Here is a 20,310-nt window from a genome sequence, read left to right on the forward strand (position 1 = left end):
TGTCGTTGTTGTTGTTGTCGTCGTTGTTGTCGTTGTTGTTGTTGTTGTCGTTGTTGTTGTCGTTGTCGTCGTTGTTGTCGTTGTCGTTGTTGTCGTTGTCGTCGTTGTTGTTGTTGTCGTTGTTGTTGTTGTCGTTGTTGTCGTTGTTGTTGTTGTCGTCGTTGTCGTCGTTGTTGTTTTGTTGTTGTTGTCGTTGACGTCGTTGTCGTTGTTGTTGTCGTTGTTGTTGTCGTCGTCGTTGTTGTTGTTGTCGTTGTTGTTGTTGTCGTTGTTGTCGTTGTTGTTGTCGTCGTTGTTGTTGTTGTCGTCGTTGTTGTTGTTGTCGTCGTTGTTGTTGTTGTTGTTGTCGTCGTTGACGTCGTTGTCGTCTTTGTTGTTGTTGTCGTTGTCGTTGTTGACGTCGTTGTTGTTGTTGTCGTCGTTGTTGTTTTGTTGTTGTTATCGTTGTTGTTGTCGTTGTTGTTGTCGTTGTTGTTGTCGTCGTTGTTGTCGTTGTTGTCGTCGTTGACGTCGTTGTTGTTTTGTTGTTGTTGTCGTTGTTGTCGTTGTTGTTGTTGTCGTCGTTGTTGTTGTTGTTGTTGTCGTCGTTGACGTCGTTGTTGTTGTTGTTATTGTTATCGTTGTTGTTGTTGTCTTTGTTGTTGTTGTTGGCGTCGCGAGGCCGTTGCGTCGACGTCCACCGCGGTCCGTCGCCCAGCGCTTTGAGCCGGGGGGCGTTTCTGGGTTGAGTTCCCCCCCCTCCCTCCTCCCCCGCCCCGCCCCCCGCTCCCCCGCTCCCCCACCCTCCCCGCACCCTCCCCGCTCCGTTGGCCGCCGATCTCCCTCGGACGCTCGGGCGACTCCGAGCGGCGGCGAGCGCCCAACGACGAATCACGCGGGGAGCTTTGGTGACGCGACGGCTGACGTCCCACCGGCCCAGGGGAGAGCGACGGAGAGAGAGAGGGAGAGAGAGAGATCCCCGTGTCTCTTTCGAGTCTCGCTTTCGGGATTTACCCCCGCCTGCGGCTTTGAGAGGGGCGGCTTGGATGGTTACGAGTTGGCTTTTTGTTGGAGGAAGCTCTGGAGTTCCCCCGAGGACACTCTAAAGACTTTAAACTCAAACTTTTTTTTTTAAATCGTTTACCAGGTGACGAACACCCCTGCTGAGTTTCGACTTAAAGCTTTCGTGACTGCAAGGATTCATCTTCTTGGGTTCTTTCGGCAAGGTCACGTAGAATGAGAATAAAATAATAAAATAACACAATAAAATTCTCACGACGTTTCGGCCACAACGCAAGCGGCCGTCTTCAGGTGAAAGGTACAGACCTGTCGGGACGACAGAGCTAACACAGAGACCCATAGAAGCTCTGTCGTCCCGACAGGTCTGTGCCTTTCACCTGAAGACGGCCGCTTGCGTTGTGGCCGAAACGTCGTGAGAATTTTATCGTGTTATTTTATTATTTTATTCTCATTCTACGTGACCTTACCGAAAGAACCAAAGAAGAATGAACCCCTGCTGAGCCCCCGTGACCAGCTCCTTCTCAGAATCGACCGTGGCCACGGACGATCGCACGAACCCGAGTTGGCTCACCACGTTGGAACATTTTGATAGCGGCGGTCAAATGCCCTCAACTCTTGGTGCCCATTCTAAATGTTGGGGGGGTGGTAGGGGTGGTGGAAACCGGAGGACCCGGAGAGGAAACAAATCCTCGTCCCAGGTTGCGCCCGCGTAGCGACCGGTGCTTTTGTTAGCGTGGCGGGGCCGAGCAAAATGGAATGCCTTTCCGCCTGGAATCAGTCGGTCGGAGTGGGTCTATCGATTTCAAGTCTGCTTTGAGAACCCCCGTCTCTATAAAAGTGGCCTTCGTGCTAACCCCGGTTTGGTCGGTTGCCCCTGGTTCCGTTTTAGTTTCACCGCTTTCCATGCACCTGCGCACTGGGATCCTAGGATGGAATGCGCATTTTACATTTTAATAATTGTTGTTGTTATTAGTTTGTTGTCCTTTCCTCCCCCCCCACACACCTCCTAGTAGCACATTTGGATACGTACGATGGTGCAAAAGAAGTTCAGCACACATACACAGACTCACACAGAGACCGATAGACTCACACATAGACCCATATACTCACACAGAGACCCATAGACTCACACAGAGACCCATAGACTCACACAGAGTCCCATAGACTCACACAGAGACCCATGACTCACACAGAGACCCATAGACTAACACAGAGACCCATAGACTCACACAGAGTTCCATAGACTCACACAGAGACCCATGACTCACACAGAGACCCATAGACTCACACAGAGACCCACAGACTCACACAGAGACCCATAAACTCACGCAGAGACCCATAGACTAACACAGAGACCCATAGACTTACATATATATCTATATGCTCACACAGAAACCCATAGACTAACACAGAGACCCATAGACTAACACAGAGACCCATAGACTAACACAGAGACCCATAGACTCACACTGAGACCCATAGACTCACACAGAGACCCATAGACTCGCACAGAGACCCATAGACTTACATAGAGACCCATAGACTCAAACAGAGACCCATAAACTCACACAGAGACCCATAGACTCACACAGAGACCAATAGACTCACACAGAGACCCATAGACTTACATATAGATCTATATACTCACACAGAAACCCATAGACTAACACAGAGACCCATAGACTAACACAGAGACCCATAGACTCACACTGAGACCCATAGACTCACACAGAGACCCATAGACTCACACAGAGACCCATAGACTCACACAGAGACCCACAGACTCACACAGAGACCCATATACTCACACAGAAACCCAAAGTTTGTTGTCTTTCCCCCGCACCTCCGATTCGCCACGGTTGGCTTCGTATGTACGGTGCGACAGAGGTTCAATGACATACGTACTTAAATATTCAAGGCGGTTTATAAAATCGAGGTTGTTGTTAATAATAACAACCTCGTAAGGTGCACAGTGACGCCCTTCAAGGAGGCGAGAGGCTCCCCCTGCGTAAATAAAGATTGACAGAACGTATTTAAACACTGCGTGGCCAGAATAGAGAATCTTTATTTAGACTCCAGGAGGAGAAATCCGATGAGCTATGAAGCTCTTTAGCACAGATTTCCAGTATGGGCCGGGGTTCTCACGTTTTGTTTTGCTGTAGCTAAAAAATCTATGAACATATAATCATATCAACGTACAGCCGACAATTATTTTTTACCTGCAAATTACTCAGTTGCGATTACACAGAACTGCAGCAACAGCAGCAACAGCAGCAACAGCAGTGGCAGCAGCAACAGCAGTAGCAGCAACAGCAGCAACAGCAGTGCCAGCAGCAGTAGCAGCAACAACAACAGCAGCAGCAGCGGCAGCGGCAGAAGCAGCGGCAGCAGCAGCCTTGCCGTCTGCTGCCAAACCACACAAAAGAAAACGGCTTGGCAGGAGCCTCCTGAGAAGGAGTCATGAGACTCGGTGCCACCCTCCAGGTGGCCCTGCATGGCGACGCGTGCGCGGGGGAGAAGCGGTGGCGGTGGTGGTGGTGGTGGTGGTGGCGGTGGTGGTGGTGGTGGCGGTGGTGGCGGTGGTGGTGGCGGTGGTGGCGGTGGTGGCGGTGGTGGCGGTAGTGGTGGAGGTGGTGACGGTGGCGGTGGTGGTAGCGGTGGAGGTAGCGGTGGTGGTGGAAGGTGGTGGCGGTGGTGGGGGTAGTGGTGGCGGTGGCGGTAGTGGTGGAGGTGGTGACGGTGGCGGTGGTGGTGGAGGTGGCGGTAGTGGTGGCGGTGGTGGCGGTGGCAGTAAAGGTAGTGGTGGCGGTGGTGGCGGTAGTGGTGGAGGTGGCGGTAGTGGTGGAGGTGGTGACGGTGGTGGTGGTAGCGGTGGAAGTAGCGGTGGTGGTGGAAGGTGGTGGCGGTGGTGGCGGTAGTGGTGGAGGTAGCGGTAGTGGTGGCGGTGGAGGTGGCGGTAGCGGTGGAGGTAGCGGTGGTGGTGGAAGGTGGTGGGGGTAGTGGTGGCGGTGGTGGTGGCGGTGGCTTTATCATATTTCTGTATTTATAGACGAGGCGTCGTGTCCCAAGATTGCGCCAGATTTTGAAACGGGGCGCGGAGGCGAGAGGCTAGGGGTGGGGAGGAGCCCCCTCTCGACGAGTCACCGCCACGGTCGCTGAAGGAGGTGACGCCGCAGCCCCCCAGCAATCAATAAAATAATCATGCTCATTGCTGGCAGGCGAAATTTTCACTTGTGCCTGAAGACAAGCGTGGGTAGTTTTGGTCTTCTCTTTCCACGCTCGCCAGACGTCTTGGACGAGTCGCCCCCACACTTTCCCCTCCCGGCACAGCGGTCTTCATGAAGCAGTAGCAGCAACAGCAGCAGCAACAGCAGCAGCAGCAGCAACAGCAGCAGCAGCAACAGCAGCAGCAGCAACAGCAACAGCAGCAGCAGCAACAGCAGCAGCAGCAGCAACAGCAGTATCAGCAACAGCAGCAGCAGCAGCAACAGCAGCAACAGCAGCAGCAACAGCAGCAACAGCAGCAGCAACAGCAGTAGCAGCAACAGCAGTATCAGCGGCAGCAGCAGCAGTGGCAGCAGCAGCAGCAACAGCAGCAGCAGCAGCAACAGCAGCAACAGCAGCAGCAACAGCAGCAACAGCAGCAGCAACAGCAGTAGCAGCAACAGCAGTATCAGCGGCAGCAGCAGCAGTGGCAGCAGCAGCAGCAACAGCAGCAGCAGCAGTGGCAGCAGCAGCAGCAACAGCAGCAACAGCAGCAGCAGCAACAGCAGCAACAGCAGCAGCAGCAGTGGCAGCAGCAGCAGCAACAGCAGCAGCAGCAACAGCAGCAGCAGCAACAGCAGCAGCAACAGCAGCAACAGCAGCAGCAGCAACAGCAGCAACAGCAGCAGCAACAGCAGTATCAGCGGCAGGCCGCTTGTGTTGCGATCGAAACCTCGTGGGTTTTTTTTTGCTTTTTAATTTTAATTTCATTTTCTATCTCCGTGGCTTCACCGAAAGAACCAAATAATAGTTGCGAGATTCTTAAATCCCCACCACCCTCCCCCCATCAGCACCTGCCGGCACTTGCCCCCAACAGTCTGTTGAGGCTATACGGGGTGGGGGGAGGGGTGGGAATCTTTGTTTTCTTGGTGCGGGCACAGGTGGTTGCGTCTGCCATCCTCATCTGTCGGTCAACCCACGGCACGTGGGGTCCGTGCCACGGCCTCCTGCCGGCAGCGAGCCTTCCTCCCCTCGCGTGAGCCCTCGACGCGCACCGAGCCTGGCGCGGGCGCCGCGGCGACGGCGCCCGCCGAGCCCCGAGCCCCGACTTCGGTGTCCGCTCGCGGCCAACGCCGGTGGCGATTATCCGAACCGGTCCCTGGGGGGGCCGCCACCCCTTAGGTCCACTTTTTGCCGCCTAGAGCGCCGATGCCTCCACACCCTGGTATTGGCGGTGGAGGCATCGGCACCGGGGGGAGACAAAGGTGGCTGGGTCTGGCGCTGGCCCACCAACCCCTCCACGGGAGTTTGTCGTTCTGACCCTCCACCGTTGCTCGCCAAGAGCACTTGCCCCGACGACAGCCTGTCTGAGGCTATCCGGGGACCTTTGTCTTTGCGCGCGTGCGCACGTCGGCCGAAGCTTGTGGGAGCCCCGAACGGGGCTGAGATCGACGCGGGGCTGTCCCCCGCTCAGCCGGTAGATCGCACTGCCCCCCCCCGCTGGTCGGACGCCGCCATCACCTCCCCCTCCAACCCCAACCCACTCCACCACCGCCCCCCCCACGATGGAGCGAGCGAGCGAGGAGGGAGAAGGCGGCGGCTCGTGGTGCACGTGTGCGCTAGGCTTACTGCCACGCACGGAGCCCGCGCCTGTGCCGGTGCTGCTCCAGGCTAGGCAGGGGAGGGACGTAATGTGAGCCGCGGCTAAGAAGGCGAGGCGGGAGGGGGGGTGGATATTTATACGACAAAAAACGCGGCCGTAACGAGCGGTGAAAGTCTTGACAATTTTTTTTGTTCCCCGCGGCAGCCCCCCCAAAGTCAGCCGCGGCGATGGATTGATGAGAAAAACCAAACGAGTATGACAAAATAAAAAATAAAAAATAAAAATTTAGAATGGTCAAAGATCTCCTCGGCTCTTCCCGCCCGATTCACCGCCGGCGCTCGCGCCCCGGCAACGGCGCCCCGGCGCGCGTCTCTCACCGCGGGCGCCGGGGCGACGGCCGCTGAGAGGGGGGCGGCTCGCGCGGGGGCTGCGAGAGAGCGGCGGTGAGAGGAGAGGGGAGAGGTGGGGGGGGGGTTGGCCGGCTTCGACCGTCGCCCCTCGTCCGGCCATGCCTCTCCCGGTGCAGCTTCTGCCGGTGCGGTGGCGAGACGCGGCGGCCCTGCACCCGCCGCCGCGCCGCCACCAATCGGTGGCGGCGCGGCGGCGTGACCGGCGGGCGGCGCTCTGCCTCGCGATTTCACCGACGATTCCCCCGCTCCACCCTCCACCCTCCCCCCTCCACCCTTCCCCCTCCCTCCTCCCCCCGCCCTCCTCCCCCCTCCCCCCGCCCGCCGCGCGAGCTTTTCCAGCAAAACTCAGTGGGCGGGAGGAGCTTCGGAAAGGGTAGCCGGCGGCGGCACTGGAGCGAAACGTCGGACATCGCGCTGAACGACGCGCGGTAACCCCGGTTCCCCCTTCCCCCCCCCCGCCCCTCCCCTCGCCCCCCCCCCACCCCCGCCCCCCGAGAGGCGCGCCGCGGTGAGCCCCGTCGCTTGGTGTCACATCGCTTGACGCCGGGACTACACTCGCCCCCGGAGGCTCGAGACTCACGTTACCGGAGCCTCCTGCATTGAGTCCGCCGGGGGGGTTGGGGGCGGGGGGGCGAGGGGGGGGGTCGCGTTGTACACGAAGAGACGAAGTTCGGCGCACTCGGAGAACCCACCCCCCCCCCCCCCCAAGACGGAAGCCCTCCCGCAGTTACCGGTGCTTTCAAACTGCGTCTTGGTCGTCTCAGTCTCAGTCGTCTTGGTCGTCTTATCAGTCACATCGGTCATATAGATCGTCTTGGTCGTGTCGGTCCTCTCGGTCGTCTTGGTCGTGTCGGTCGTCTCGGTCGTGTCGGTCGTCTTGGTCGTGTCGGTCGTGTCGGTCCTCTCAGTCGTGTCGGTCGTCTTGGTCGTGTCGGTCGTGTCGGTCCTCTCAGTCGTCTTGGTCTTGGTCGTGTCGGTCGTCTTGGTCGTGTCGGTCGTGTCGGTCGTCTTGGTCGTCTTGGTCGTGTCGGTCGTCTTGGTCGTCTTGGTCGTCTTGGTCGTGTCGGTCGTCTTGGTCGTCTTGGTCGTCTTGGTCGTGTCGGTCCTCTCAGTCGTGTCGGTCGTCTTGGTCGTGTCGGTCGTCTTGGTTGTGTCGGTCGTGTCGGTCGTCTTGGTCGTCTTGGTCGTGTCGGTCGTCTTGGTCGTCTTGGTCGTCTTGGTTGTGTCGGTCGTCTTGGTCGTCTCAGTCTTGGTCGTCTTGGTCATCTTGGTCGTCTTGGTCGTCTTGGTCGTCTTGGTCGTCTCAGTCTTGGTCGTCTTGGTCGTCTTGGTCGTCTTGGTCGTCTTGGTCGTCTTGGTCGTCTCAGTCTTGGTCGTCTTGGTCGTCTTGGTCGTCTTGGTCGTCTTGGTCGTCTTGGTCGTCTTGGTCGTCTTGGTCGTCTCAGTCTTGGTCGTCTCGCCCGGGCGCTGCCACCGGACGCGACGTTTCCTGTGCCAGCTCGGCTCTTCAGCAAACGCCGTTAGCGGTCCGTCGAGCGTGCCGTCCGCTACCCCGCCCCTCCAAAGAGTGGCAGCGCCGGTGAAGGCCGGCACGGCGCGGCACGCGAGGGGGTGAGCGGCCGGCGCCACGCCCGGGCCACCTTTGTCTCTCTCGTCGCGCCGGGTAGTCGTTCGGGGCCGAGTCGACCTAGGGGGAGGCCCAGGACCGGTTCAGATAATCGTCACCGGCGTTGGCCGTGAGCGGGGATCGCACTCGCGCGCGCGCACACCGGCACACGTGCATGCGCTAGAAGAATAGAATAACTAACTTCTCCGCTTCGTTCGGGACGAGAGTGGTGGGGGGGGGGAGGGTTAGGGAGCCATTCCACTCGCACGGGACAGGGGCATGGCGGGAATCCTCCCGTCGCGGGCTAGGAGGAACAGTCCGGGGGGGGGTTGGGGTCACAAGCGCCGCTCACAACGGGCGCGTCGGCTCGGCACTCGAGTCCGGCACCGCCGGCCGTGCGTCGCGTCTTGACGCCGTGACGTGGAAACGCGGGGTGGGGGGGGCAGCAACCCCCCTCCCCCCCCCCCCAAAGCGCGGGGCCTGGGGCAGGTCGCCCCGGTTAGCCGTGTACCCCCGGGGGACGGCTCTGGCGGTGGTGATGACCGCGGAGGTGGCCGACTGATTTCCTTCCTCCTCCCACCTCCGCCACTCCTCCTCGTCCTCCTCCCCCCCCCCCCACTTCTCCTTCCTCCGTGCGGATTGGACGTCAGAGATCCGACGGCGCTTGTCATCGACGACAACGACGATGATGATGATGGTGATGATGATGGTGATGATTTAACATGTAGGCTTTCGCGACCAATATCATCCATAATAGAGGGGTTTTTTTGGGTTAGATCGCGTAAATATATACGTGTGGCGTTAAAATCCCCTCCTACCCCCACGCTTCTGTATAAGGAACGAAACAGAGGGGGACTTCTCCACAAATCTGGCTGTCCGCCTGATGAAGCTGGTTGTGATTACTGGCGAAACGTCGTACTCAGATTGTAAATGTTGTGGCTTTGCTCTCCAACACACAACCGATGTGGCTGTACTAGTACACTACACTATAGACTACACTATACACTACTATACACTACACTATACACTACTATACACTACACTATATACTACACTACACACTATACACTACTATACACTACACTATACACTACTATACACTACACTACTATACACTACACTATACACTACACTATAAACTACACTACTATACACTACACTACTATACACTACACTACTATACACTACACTATACACTCCATGATACACTACTGTACACTATACACTACACTACTATACACTACTGTACACTACACTATACACTACTATACACTACACTATTATACACTACACTATACACTACTATACACTACACTGTACACTACTATACACTACACTATACACTACTATACACTACACACTACACTACTATACACTACTATACACTACACTATACACTACACTGTACACTACTATACACTACACTATACACTACTATACACTACACTACTATACACTACTATACACTCCCTATACACTACACTATGCACTACTATACACTACACTATACACTACACTATATACTAATGCTGTACTGGTGACGAATTGGCCACGTTCTGCTTACGTGACAAACTTCTTACTAGTTGGCTGTGTCGGGTGGTGGCGGGTTTAACGACACAACATTTATATATTTACGCGATCCAACCCCAAAAAAAAAACCTCTATCATGGACGCCGTTGATGTTTATCGTGGGAGCTGTTGCCGCCGCTGTTGACGTCGCAGATGCGGCGGCTGTTGTTGTTGTTGTCAGTCGTTGACGCTGACGTTGGCGTTGTTGTTGTTGTTGTTTCTAACCCCCCGGGGGTGGGGGCGACTCTGTTATTGGCAGTTCCGATACAAGAAGCGAGTTTACAAGCAACTCAACTTGGACGACAAGCAGCTGTCCAAGCTGCACTCGAAGGTGATTCAACGTCGCCCACCCCCCCCCCCCCGACTCTGCCCCCCATTCATGTGCAGTGCCCCCCCCCCCCTGACTAAAGCTATGCTGATCCCGTGCCCCCTACCTGTCACGCTGTACGTTGTTGTTATTGTTGTTATTGTATTATTCATATAGATTTTTTTTTAGCTACGACAAAAAAATATATAATTTAATTGTGAGAACCTCGGCCTGTTCTGGAGATCTGTGCTCTAAAGAGCTTCGTAGCTCATCGGATTTCTCCTCCTGCAGTCTAAATAAAGATTCTCGATTCTGGCCACACGGTGATTAAATACATTCAGTCAATCTTTATCTACGCAGGGGGGAGCCTCTCGCCTCCGCGAAGGGCATCTCTGCGCGAAAGGCGGTTTATTAAATCGAGGTTATTATTGTTGTTGTTGTTAATAATAATAATAACCTCGATTTAATAAACCGCTTTTTCGTATGGAAGCACCTGGACGTGAAACTACAAAGCTGCACTCCCAACTGGAGACAATATCGAGGAGATACAGAAAGCCGATTAATAAGGGGGGGGGGGGGGGGAACGATCAGGTGATCAGGTGGTCGCTGGCACGTAAACTTTATAACAACGCACAAGACCCTTGTGTTCACTGGAAAACCCCGTGCAGGGCGCCTCTGCGCGCCGCACGCAAACCGCGTTTACACGAAGGGGCCAACACTTGTAATAATAATGACAACAACAACCTCGATTTTATGAACCGCCTTGAACACTTAAGTACGTATGTCGTTGAACCTCTGTCGCACCGTACGTACGTCGGCAAAACCGTGGCTAATCGGAGGTGTTTGCGGGGACAGCGCAACAAATGATAATTGTTTTTTGACCATTTTATCTGGCAACAAAACTGACACCTTTTTTTACAAGGAGTCCTGTTTACATTGACCACAATACCTGCGGTCGGAACGCAAACAAAAAACAACAACTCTGATAATGTATGTGGCACTGTCCTTGAAATTGATTGGTCCACACCCGAGACAGCTTTCTTTAGAGCCTCGTCTCAGATGGTGTTGGACCAGAAGACGCCAAAAGGCGCACAACTCAAAGGTAATGCACCATCAGAGTATGAGAGCTCGGGGTAAGCATATACACCATTGGAAACTTCATTTGCCAGTAACAAAATATGATAATTGTTTTTTTACCCTTTTATCTGGCAACAAAACTGACGCCTTTTTTTACAAGGAGTCATGTTTACATTGACCACAATACCTGCGGTCGGAACGCAAACAAAAAAACAACAACTCTGATAATGTATTCACTGTCCTCTCATACTCTGATGGTGCATTGCCTTTGAGTTGTGCGCCTTTTAGCGTCTTCTGGTCCAACACCATGTGAGACGAGGCTCTAAAGAAAGCTGTCTCGGGTATGGACCAATCAATTTCAAGGACAGTGCCACATACATTATCAGAGTTGTTATTTTTTTGTTTGCGTTCCGACCGCAGGTATTGTGGTCAATGTAAACATGACTCCTTGTAAAAAAAAGGTGTCAGTTTTGTTGCCAGATAAAAGGGTAAAAAACCAATTATCATATTTTGTTACTGGCAAATGAGGTTTCCAATGGTGTACAGTGCAACAAACTAAAAAAAGCATCGCTAAAGAAATGAGTTTGTCAATCTTCTAAGTGTTCAACAGATGGATCTCAGAGCGCTGTGGCTAAAAATGAAACTGCACTCGCAAGGCGAGATACGATCTGAGCGAAATAGAAAGCCGATGACAAGGAGGAACGACCAGGTGATCAGGTGGCCACTTGCCACGTGAAACTTTAGAACGCACAAAATGTGCAAGTATGTAACGAAGGGGTTAATTCTGCCAAATGACAGTGGGTTTCGAGCAACACGCAGAAGGTGGGCATTATGAGAAATAATCATTACAAATAATAATTTACTTCTATTGCAGGAGCAATCCCGCCTCGTGTTTACGATTATTATTATTATTATTCACGTGCGGGAGGAAACCGGAGCACCCGGAGAAAACCCAAGCCTCGTGCGAGGGGGAAACGCTCTATCCCACCGTACAGATAGAATGAACAGATGGCGGTTATATTCTTAGCTCTTTCGGTAAAGTCACGTTGAAGCGAAACAATAAAATAATAAAATATATATATGAAACAATATACTTTATTATTTTATTGTTTCCCTTCAACGTGACTTTACCGAAAGAGCTAAGAATATGAATTACTGCAGTCACGAAAGCTTTAAATCAAGATGGCGTTTAGTTGAACATGTAGGAGGCTTTGGCGACCAATATTATCCATAACAGGGGTTTTATTTTTTAGATCGCGTAAATATGAACGTTAAACCCGCCACCACCCGACACAGCCAATCAGTAAAGGTTTGTCACGTGAACAAAACGTGTAAATTCGTTACGAGTACAGCACACCGGTGTGTTGGAGAGTAAACCCACAACATTTACAATTGCAAACCCACACAACATTTGCAATACAATTGTGAACTCCAAATATATACAACGGGCATCGTCAGTGTCGGGATCGAACCCACGACCTCCTGTACACCAGGCGAGGTAGTTAACATCTCCTAGCCACCGTGATGATGATGAGAGACACAAACTCCAAATGTACAGCACCAGGCGTCAGGGTCGGGATGGAACCCACGACCTCCTGTATACCAGGCGAGGTAGTTAACATCTCCTAGCCACCGTGATGATGATGAGAGACACAAACTCCAAATGTACAGCACCAGGCGTCGGGGTCGGGATCGAACCCACGACCTCCTGCGTACCTGGAGAGGTAGTCAACATCTCCTAGCCACCGTGATGATGATGATGATGAGAGACACAAACTCCAATTGTACAGCACCAGGCGTCGGGGTCGGGATCGAACCCACGACCTCCTGCGTACCTGGCACCGTCCGTCGGGGTGGGGGCTGTGTGTTGATGCGGCCGCGCGTGCGTGCAGGCGAACCTCAAGCGGTGCATGGACTACGTGGCGCACCGCGCCGTGGAGAAGCTCGCCAAGCTCCTGGACAAAGGCCTCGACCCCAACTTCCACGACCCCGACACGGGAGGTGAGGAACGTCCCAACGGCCGCCGGGAATGCCCCTGACGTCGGTGCGCGGTTTGGTGCCGTGGCCTCAACGTTGGCCCCGGCCGTGTTCGTTGTCTACCGCACGATTTGTGCTGTCAGATCGCGTCAATGAATGAATGTGTCGTTAAACCCGCCACCGCCCGACGCAGCCAATCGCCAAGGGGTTCGTCGCGTAAACAGAACGTAGCCGATTCGTCGCTGGCCCGGCACGCCGGTCGTGCGTTGGAGAGCAATGCCGCGATATTTCACGCGACTCGCCGGGCATCGCAACCGGCATCATCGGGCAACAGCCAGAGTTGTGGAGAAACCCCCACCACCCCCCCCGTGCTCTAGATTCACCTCTGACGGCGGCGGTGAGCGTGGACGGGGCCACGGAGCTCATCAAGGCGCTGAAGAACGGCGGCGCCCACCTGGACTTCCGCTCGCGCGACGGACTCACGGCGCTGCACAAGGCAACGCGCGCCCGCAACCTCGAAGCGCTCTCGGTAACGCACGCAGGCGCACGCACGTGCACACACACGTGTACACATGCACACACGTGTACACGTGCACACACGTGTACACGCGCACGCACGTGTACACATGCACACACGTGTACACATGCACACACGTGTACACATGCACACACGCACGCACGCAGACGCACACACACACACACGCTACACATGTACACGCGCAAATGCAATACGCTCGCACAAACACACAAGAAGTTCCATTTACATACAAAGACAAAGATCCCCCGTGTAGCCTATAACAGACTGTAGGGGCAAGTGCTGTTAGCGAGGGGGTGGGTGGCCAGCACCACGCCCGGCGGCCTTTGTCTCCCCAGTGGCAATGTTTACACACCGAACCGGGTACTCATTTGAGGCTGAGTCGACCTAGGGGAGGCCCAGGACCGGTTCAGATATTCGTCACCGATATTGGCCGTGAGCGGGAATCGAACTTGGTTCACTGGGTTCGTAAGCGCGGCGCGCTAACCGCTACACCACCGCTCTCCCATTTAACAGCAACAACAGCGACCGCCATTCGCCACTAAGTGGCGGTGACGTCACCACGGCGCTTGTGCCAGGCTATGTGAACGAAGTTTCGAACGCCCGTTGGCAGCAGGTCACGGGCAGACCCGGCATGTGCCACGGGGTCGACCGACTGAGGCACATGCACCACCAGCTGTGCCCCCCCCCTACTGTGCCAACTCGCTGCGTTTGATCCGCCCTCCGCTCCGCTCGTTGTTGTGAGCGCCGCTCCTCTGGCCCTCCGTTGTTGCTGGAGGGGCGACCGCCTCCCAACTGCCCAGCAGCAGCAGCAGCGTCCTTCACGAGCACACACACACACACACTCCCCGCTCCGCCTCGTGCGGCCACATTCACCCGCTGACCTCCGGCTGACCTCTCTTGACCCTTGACCCCCTTCCCTCCCCAGACGTTGCTGGACCTGGGCGCGTCGCCGGACTACGGGGACGCGCGCGGACTCACGCCGCTCTACTACACGGTGCTGGCGGGGGGTGACGCTCGCTGCTGCGAGACACTGCTGCACGACCACGCCACCGTGGGCAGCAGCGATGAGAGCGGCTGGAACGAGCTCCACCAGGTGGGGGGGGGGGGGCCGTGGGGGGAGCGTGGGGGGGGTGAAGCAAGGTCGGCCCGCACGGCCGTGGCGGGCGGTGCGGCGGTTGGCGCCACCGTGCGTTACGATGGGCGCCGCGGTGGCCATGAGATGTTAACTACCTCGCCTGGTGTACAGGAGGTCGTGGGGTTCCATCCCCACCCCCGACGTCTGCCGTTTTTTTGGAGTTTGCGTGTCTATTTCTCTCCCTGTGGTCACGTGGATTTTTCTCCGGGTCCTCCAGGTTTTTCCACTCCACAGTCAAAAACACAATGCGTTTCGGGGTATTTGGCTGCTGAGAATTTCCACGTTGAGGCTATCATTCGTGAGAGCCAGGTCGCTGCGGAAAGAGAGCTCCGTAGCTCAGTGGGCCTTACCTGAGTAAATAACAATACATTTCAGTAACACAAAGTCCCGCTCACGACCTGAGTAAATAACAATACATTTCAGTAACACAAAGTCCCGCTCACGGCCATCAACACCGAGTGACGATTATTTGAACCGTTCCTGGGCCCCACCCTCAAGTCGGCTCAGCCTTAAACAAAAGCCTGGTGCGGTGCGTAAACATCGCCACCGGGGGGGACGAAAGCGGCCCGGCTCGTGGTGAGGGCCCGCCCGCCTGCCCGCCCGCCCGCCCTGCCCCCCGGGCGACGTTGGCCTGCCTCAACAGGAGCTCGCTAAGCCGCTCTCGCCCCAACGGTGTCCGTTTGTCTCCGTCAGGCCTGCAGACACGGGCTTGTGCAACATCTGGAGCACCTCTTGTTCTACGGGGCCGACATGAGCACGCAGAATGCGTCCGGCAACACGGCATTGCACATCTGTGCCCTCTACAACCAGGTGAAACTAATTTTTTTATCGAATTATTATTAGAATAATACATGTTTGTTTTTTTTACCAGGTAAGACCAACTTGAGCGCACAAGGCCCGATGATGACGATGAATCTCGTGGCCGCCCTGAGGTCAGCCATCGGCGGGGTTCTGAACTAAACTATTTTTTTACTTAACTAGGTAAAGCCTCCTGAGTTATATACGGTTCTTTTTTTCAGAAGCAACCTGGTTACCAAATGATAGGCCAGCGAAGTGGCGTATCACGTGGGAATTTATCGTGGCAGCCAGATGCTCTAAATCCACGGCGGTTCTAAATGCAGAAGCGACGAATGGCCACAGCTCACTCGCCGCGTGTCCGTGCTCGCGCAGGAGAGCTGTGCCCGGGTGTTGCTCTATCGCGGTGCAAGCAAGGAAATCAAGAACTTCAACAGCCAGACGGCCTTCCAGGTGAACGCACGCTCGTCCGCTCGCTCCCTCTCTCTCTCTCCGTCTCGCTCGTCCGCTCTCTCGCTGTCTGTCTCCCTCGTCCGCACGCCGTCTCGATCGTCCGCGCTCGCTCCGTCTCGATCGTCCGCTCGCTCGCTCTCTCGCCGTCTCCCTCGTCCGCTCGCTCTCTGTCTGTCTCGCTCGTCCGCGCTCGCTCTGTCTCGCTCGTCCGCTCGCTTTCTCGCTCACTGGCTCGCTGACTGTACGGCCTTCCAGGTGAACGCATGCTCGTCCGCTCGCTCGCTCTCTCTCTCTGTCTCGCTCGTCCGCGCTCGCTCTCTGTCTGTCTCGCTCGTCCGCTCGGTTTCTCGCTCACTGGCTCGCTGGCTGTACGGCCTTCCAGGTAAACGCACGACGCTCTCTCTCTCGCTCGCTCGCTCTACGCCCGTTTGACAAATCATTAGGCCCAAGGGTTTGTCTCGCCGACGGAACAGAAATTGTCGAACCTAGGCCCCAGCGGCCTAATGGATGGAGCCTTCCGGTCCCAGCGTTTTTATCCAGCAGCGTTCGGCAGATGGCGTCGGGCGGTTAGCGGGGGGAGGGTGGTGCGGAGGGGGGGGGGCAGCGTACAATCGACGGGTTGGAAGTCGAGCGTCGACTGTGCCTCTAAACCAGCATGACGAGGCCTGGTTGACGGCGAGGTGAATTGATCTCTGGCGGCGGCGGCGGCCTACCGAGTGTGCTTTTGGGCTCCCTACCCTTCGGCCACCCACCACCGGACCACCTCATTACGCCAATGCTCTCCACCCACAGTCCTTCACTTTTATCTCTCAGGCCCCCAAGCCAAACGTGGCCGTTGCCTTTCAAAAAGCAGTCGATCGGTTTGCCCCGGGTCGTCTTGCCTCACCCCCCCTCCTCCCCCGCCCATCAACCAGAACGCGCCGGGTACATGCGGCCTGGCGAATAATAGTCGCGTGCGGTTGTTGTTGTTGTTGTTGTTGTCGCCCAACGTTCTGCAGCGTCCAACGCCTTTGTCGTTGTGCGCAGCCATGAAACAAAAAATTTAATGAGAAGGTATTTAAGAAATAAATAAAGTGGTCGGTCGGTCGGTTGACTCGCCGGAGGCGACTGCGATCGCTGGCGCCTCGACGGGTGAGGCCGATGGTTAAAATGGTTTTGTTGTTTTGTATGCTTTTCATAGCGTGATCTAATCCGCAAACCTTGATCACGGGAACTCCGCTCCTCACGTAAACTCCGGTGGTCATCCTCGTAAGCAGCGGCGGCTTTTGGCGAAGCCGTCGAACAAAGGCGGTGGTCCACCGCGCATCGCACGGCGCTTTCAGATGCGCTCCCGCGGCCGTCTGGAACGCTCTTCCTCCCACCGAGCCTATGCACTTTTAAATAATCTAGATTGCAAGCTCATTTCTTTAGAACTGCTCTTTGCATGCATGGTTCTTTCGGTAAAGTCACGTAGAAAGGAAATAAAAAAACAATTCTCACGACGTTTCGATTGCAACACAAGCAATCATCATCAGGTGTGAAAACCACAGCAAGAAATTTTCTTGCCACAGCAAGAAATTTTCTTGAAATTTTCTTGCTGTGGTTTTCACACCTGATGATGATTGCTTCTGTTGCAGTCGAAACGTAGTGAGAATTGTATTGTTACATTTGTATTGTTTTATTATTTCCCTTCTATGTGACTTTACCGAAAGAACAAAGAATATGAATCCCTGCAGTCACGAAAGCTTTAAAACGAAACTTAACTGCTTGGCTATGTACGTTGTGAACGAAGTTGAGCACGCACGTAGATCCGTCCAGAATTAACTGCATATCAATATTTGTGAAGTGATATCAGAGGCTCCCTGAAGTGGCTGGGCTCGCCAGCTTGTTTTCATTTGTGGCCTTGCTGTGTGTAAGTGAGCGAGCGTGCATGGGCCAGGGCGTGTGATGTGGGGGATGATGTTAAATAATTCATCGAGAGCGAGGCAGCGGATCGACAATCGGAGCCGGAAGGTGTCGCTTGCTTGCTCTGCCGAGACATCAATGCATGGGGGGGGGTTGTGGTGGAACCGCAGTGGTTAGTGACCTGGGTTGGATCCCTGGCCTGAGTGTCCAGTGGAGGGATCTCAATTAGGCCTCAATTGAGGCCTCCCCTGCGTCAATGAACTATGAAATGAGGACTCCCCTAGGTCGACTCAGCCTCAAACGAGGGCCCAGTGAGGGACTCCCCTAGGTCGACTCAGCCTGAAATAAGGACCCAGTAAGGGACTCCCCTAGGTCGACTCAGCCTGAAACGAGGACCCAGTGAGGGACTCCCCTAGGTCGACTCAGCCTGAAATGAGGACCCAGTGAGGGACTCCCCTAGGTCGACTCAGCCTGAAATGAGGACCCAGTGAGAGACTCCCTTAGGTCGACTCAGCCTGAAATGAGGGCCCAGTGAGAGACTCCCCTAGGGCGACTCAGCCTGAAATGAGGACCTTGTAAGGGACTCCCCTAGGTCGACTCAGCCTGAAACGAGGACCCAGTGAGGGACTCCCCTAGGTCGACTCAGCCTGAAACGAGGACCCAGTGAGGGACTCCCCTAGGTCGACTCAGCCTGAAATGAGGACCCAGTGAGGGACTCCCTTAGGTCGACTCAGCCTGAAATGAGGACCCAGTGAGGGCCTCCTCTAGGGCCACTCAGCCTGAAACGAGGACCCAGTGTGGGACTCCCCTGGGTCGACTCAGCCTTTCCCACCTGATGGACGGACGGCTTGTGTTGCGCCCGAAACGTCGTGATTTAGTTTATTTTTCTACCTCACGTGACTTTACCAAAAGAACCAAAGCGTGTGGATTCCTGCCATCACGAAAGCTTCAAATCAAGATGAAACTGAACTCACAGACTACTTCTGTTTGACCAGTTAAGGCCCCACTGAGCGGTGTAGCTCTTCTTCAGAAGCGACCCTCCCATCACGAATGATCGCTCGGCGTAGCGGGCTCGCCATCATCGCCGCGTGGACATTCATCGCCGGCAGCCGAACACTCCACGAAGCAACGTCCGTTCTAAATGCGGAGGGGGAAAACCCGGAGGACCCGGGGAAAAATCTACGCGGCCAACGGGGAGAACGTGCGGTCAGGCGTCGGGATCGGGATCGAACCCACGAACCTCCTGCGTAGCAGGCGAGGTAGTTAACATCTCGACGGGGGCAATGGCGGTCAGCGCTGCGCTACGAACCCGGCGACCCGGGTTCGACTCCCGCTCGCGGTCAACACCGGTGACGATTATCTTAACCGGATCTTGGGCCTCCCCTAGGTCGACTCGGCCTCAAACGAGTACCCGGTGCGGTGTGCAGTAAACATCGCCACTGGGGGTGAGACAAAGGCGGCCGGGCGTGGTGCTGGCCGCCCGCCCCCTCGTGCGCCGATGCCGGCCTTCGTAGGCGCTGCCACTCGCTGACAGCGCTCGCCCCGACAGCCTGTTACAGGCCGCACGGGGGATCTACGCAGGCGTGCTCGTGTGTCAGTGCCTCTGTCGTCCTGTCGTGCGCGTGGTCTCGCAGGTGGCGATCGTGGCCGGGAACTTTGACCTCGCCGAGTTGGTGAGGAGCCACAAGGACACCGATGTGGGTGAGTGGGGGGGGGAGTGGTGAGTAGGGGGGAGGGGGGGCGGAGGCGCCGACGCGGAACGTCAAGGGGCTCCGGCGGGGCGATGTCCACGCCGCGGGGTCGTCCGGGCGGTGGCGGCGGCTTCTTCGAGAGCTCAGGTCTCGTTTTGTGGGAAGGGAAAGAGGCCGCTTGGGAAAACAACAACTGAGGGAGGGAGGGGGTGAGGGAGGGAGAGGGAGGGGGTGAGGGAGGGAGGGGGTGAGGGGGTGAGGGAGTGGGAGGGAGTGAGGGAGGGAGAGGGGGCGAGGGGGTGAGGGAGGGAGAGGGAGGGAGGGGGTGAGGGAGGGAGAGGGAGGGAGGGGGTGAGGGAGGGAGAGGGAGGGGGTGAGGGAGGGAGAGGGAGTGAGGGAGGGAGAAGGAGGGGAGGGGGGAGGGAAGGAGGAGGGAGGGGGGAGGTAGGGAAGGGGGTGAGGGAGGGAGTAGGGGAGGGAGGGGGGAGGTAGGAAAGGAGGGAGGGGGCGAGGGAGCGGGGGAGGGAGGGGTGGGGGCGAGGGAGGGAGGGGTGGGGCGAGGGAGCGGGGGAGGGAGGTCAGCAGGGAGCGGGCGGGCGTGGAGATGTGCGCAGTGACAGAAGCGAGAGGAGAGGCACGTGTGTCACGTGTGTCACGTGTGTCACGTGTGTCACGTGTGTCACGGGGTAGATGTATGTAGGGAGGGGGACAGCCAGATACACCGTGAGATACGTACGGAGGAGCGGGTGGGTGGAGGTGGGGTAGCGCTTCAAAGAGAGGGATAAATCACCGGGGGAGAGGGCGCGCGTGAGAGTGAGACCGAGAAAGAGAACCAGGTCAGCAGAAGCGGGGGACCGCGTGATGGACACGCGCTTCACGGCAGCAGAAAATGCATTTCCCCTGGGGATTATCGTTTGGCTCTGCCCCATTCCCCTGGAGATTGCTAGACGGAGGCGATTCGCCGTTGCGAAGCGGAAAAAATGTACAATGTAACAAACAAAAAATAACGAGCTCGTCGTGGGAGTTTGGCGGTTCTCGGCGGTGGGGGGCGGGGGGGGGGGG

The 20,310-nt window shown here is 56.1% G+C and overlaps 1 protein-coding gene across 8 annotated transcripts in view; it reads left to right on the forward strand.

Annotated features, from left to right (window-relative positions):
- Nucleotides 1–20,310, forward strand: part of LOC116956407 (SH3 and multiple ankyrin repeat domains protein 2-like) — a 181,867-nt gene that overhangs the window by 92,806 nt on the left and 68,751 nt on the right. For all 8 annotated transcript variants that reach the window (XM_076054306.1, XM_076054305.1, XM_076054308.1 and 5 more), the window contains 7 exons: nt 9,651–9,722; nt 12,668–12,776; nt 13,130–13,281; nt 14,216–14,383; nt 15,119–15,235; nt 15,596–15,673; nt 19,192–19,258. In XM_076054306.1, the coding sequence (XP_075910421.1) occupies nt 9,651–9,722; nt 12,668–12,776; nt 13,130–13,281; nt 14,216–14,383; nt 15,119–15,235; nt 15,596–15,673; nt 19,192–19,258 (763 nt within the window). The remainder of the gene's footprint in view (nt 1–9,650; nt 9,723–12,667; nt 12,777–13,129; nt 13,282–14,215; nt 14,384–15,118; nt 15,236–15,595; nt 15,674–19,191; nt 19,259–20,310) is intronic.

This window comes from Petromyzon marinus, chromosome 65 (genome assembly GCF_048934315.1).
Source record: "Petromyzon marinus isolate PM22_M1 ecotype Great Lakes invasive population chromosome 65, UKy_Petmar_22M1.pri1.0, whole genome shotgun sequence".
In the NCBI taxonomy this organism is placed as follows: Eukaryota; Metazoa; Chordata; class Hyperoartia; order Petromyzontiformes; family Petromyzontidae; genus Petromyzon; species Petromyzon marinus.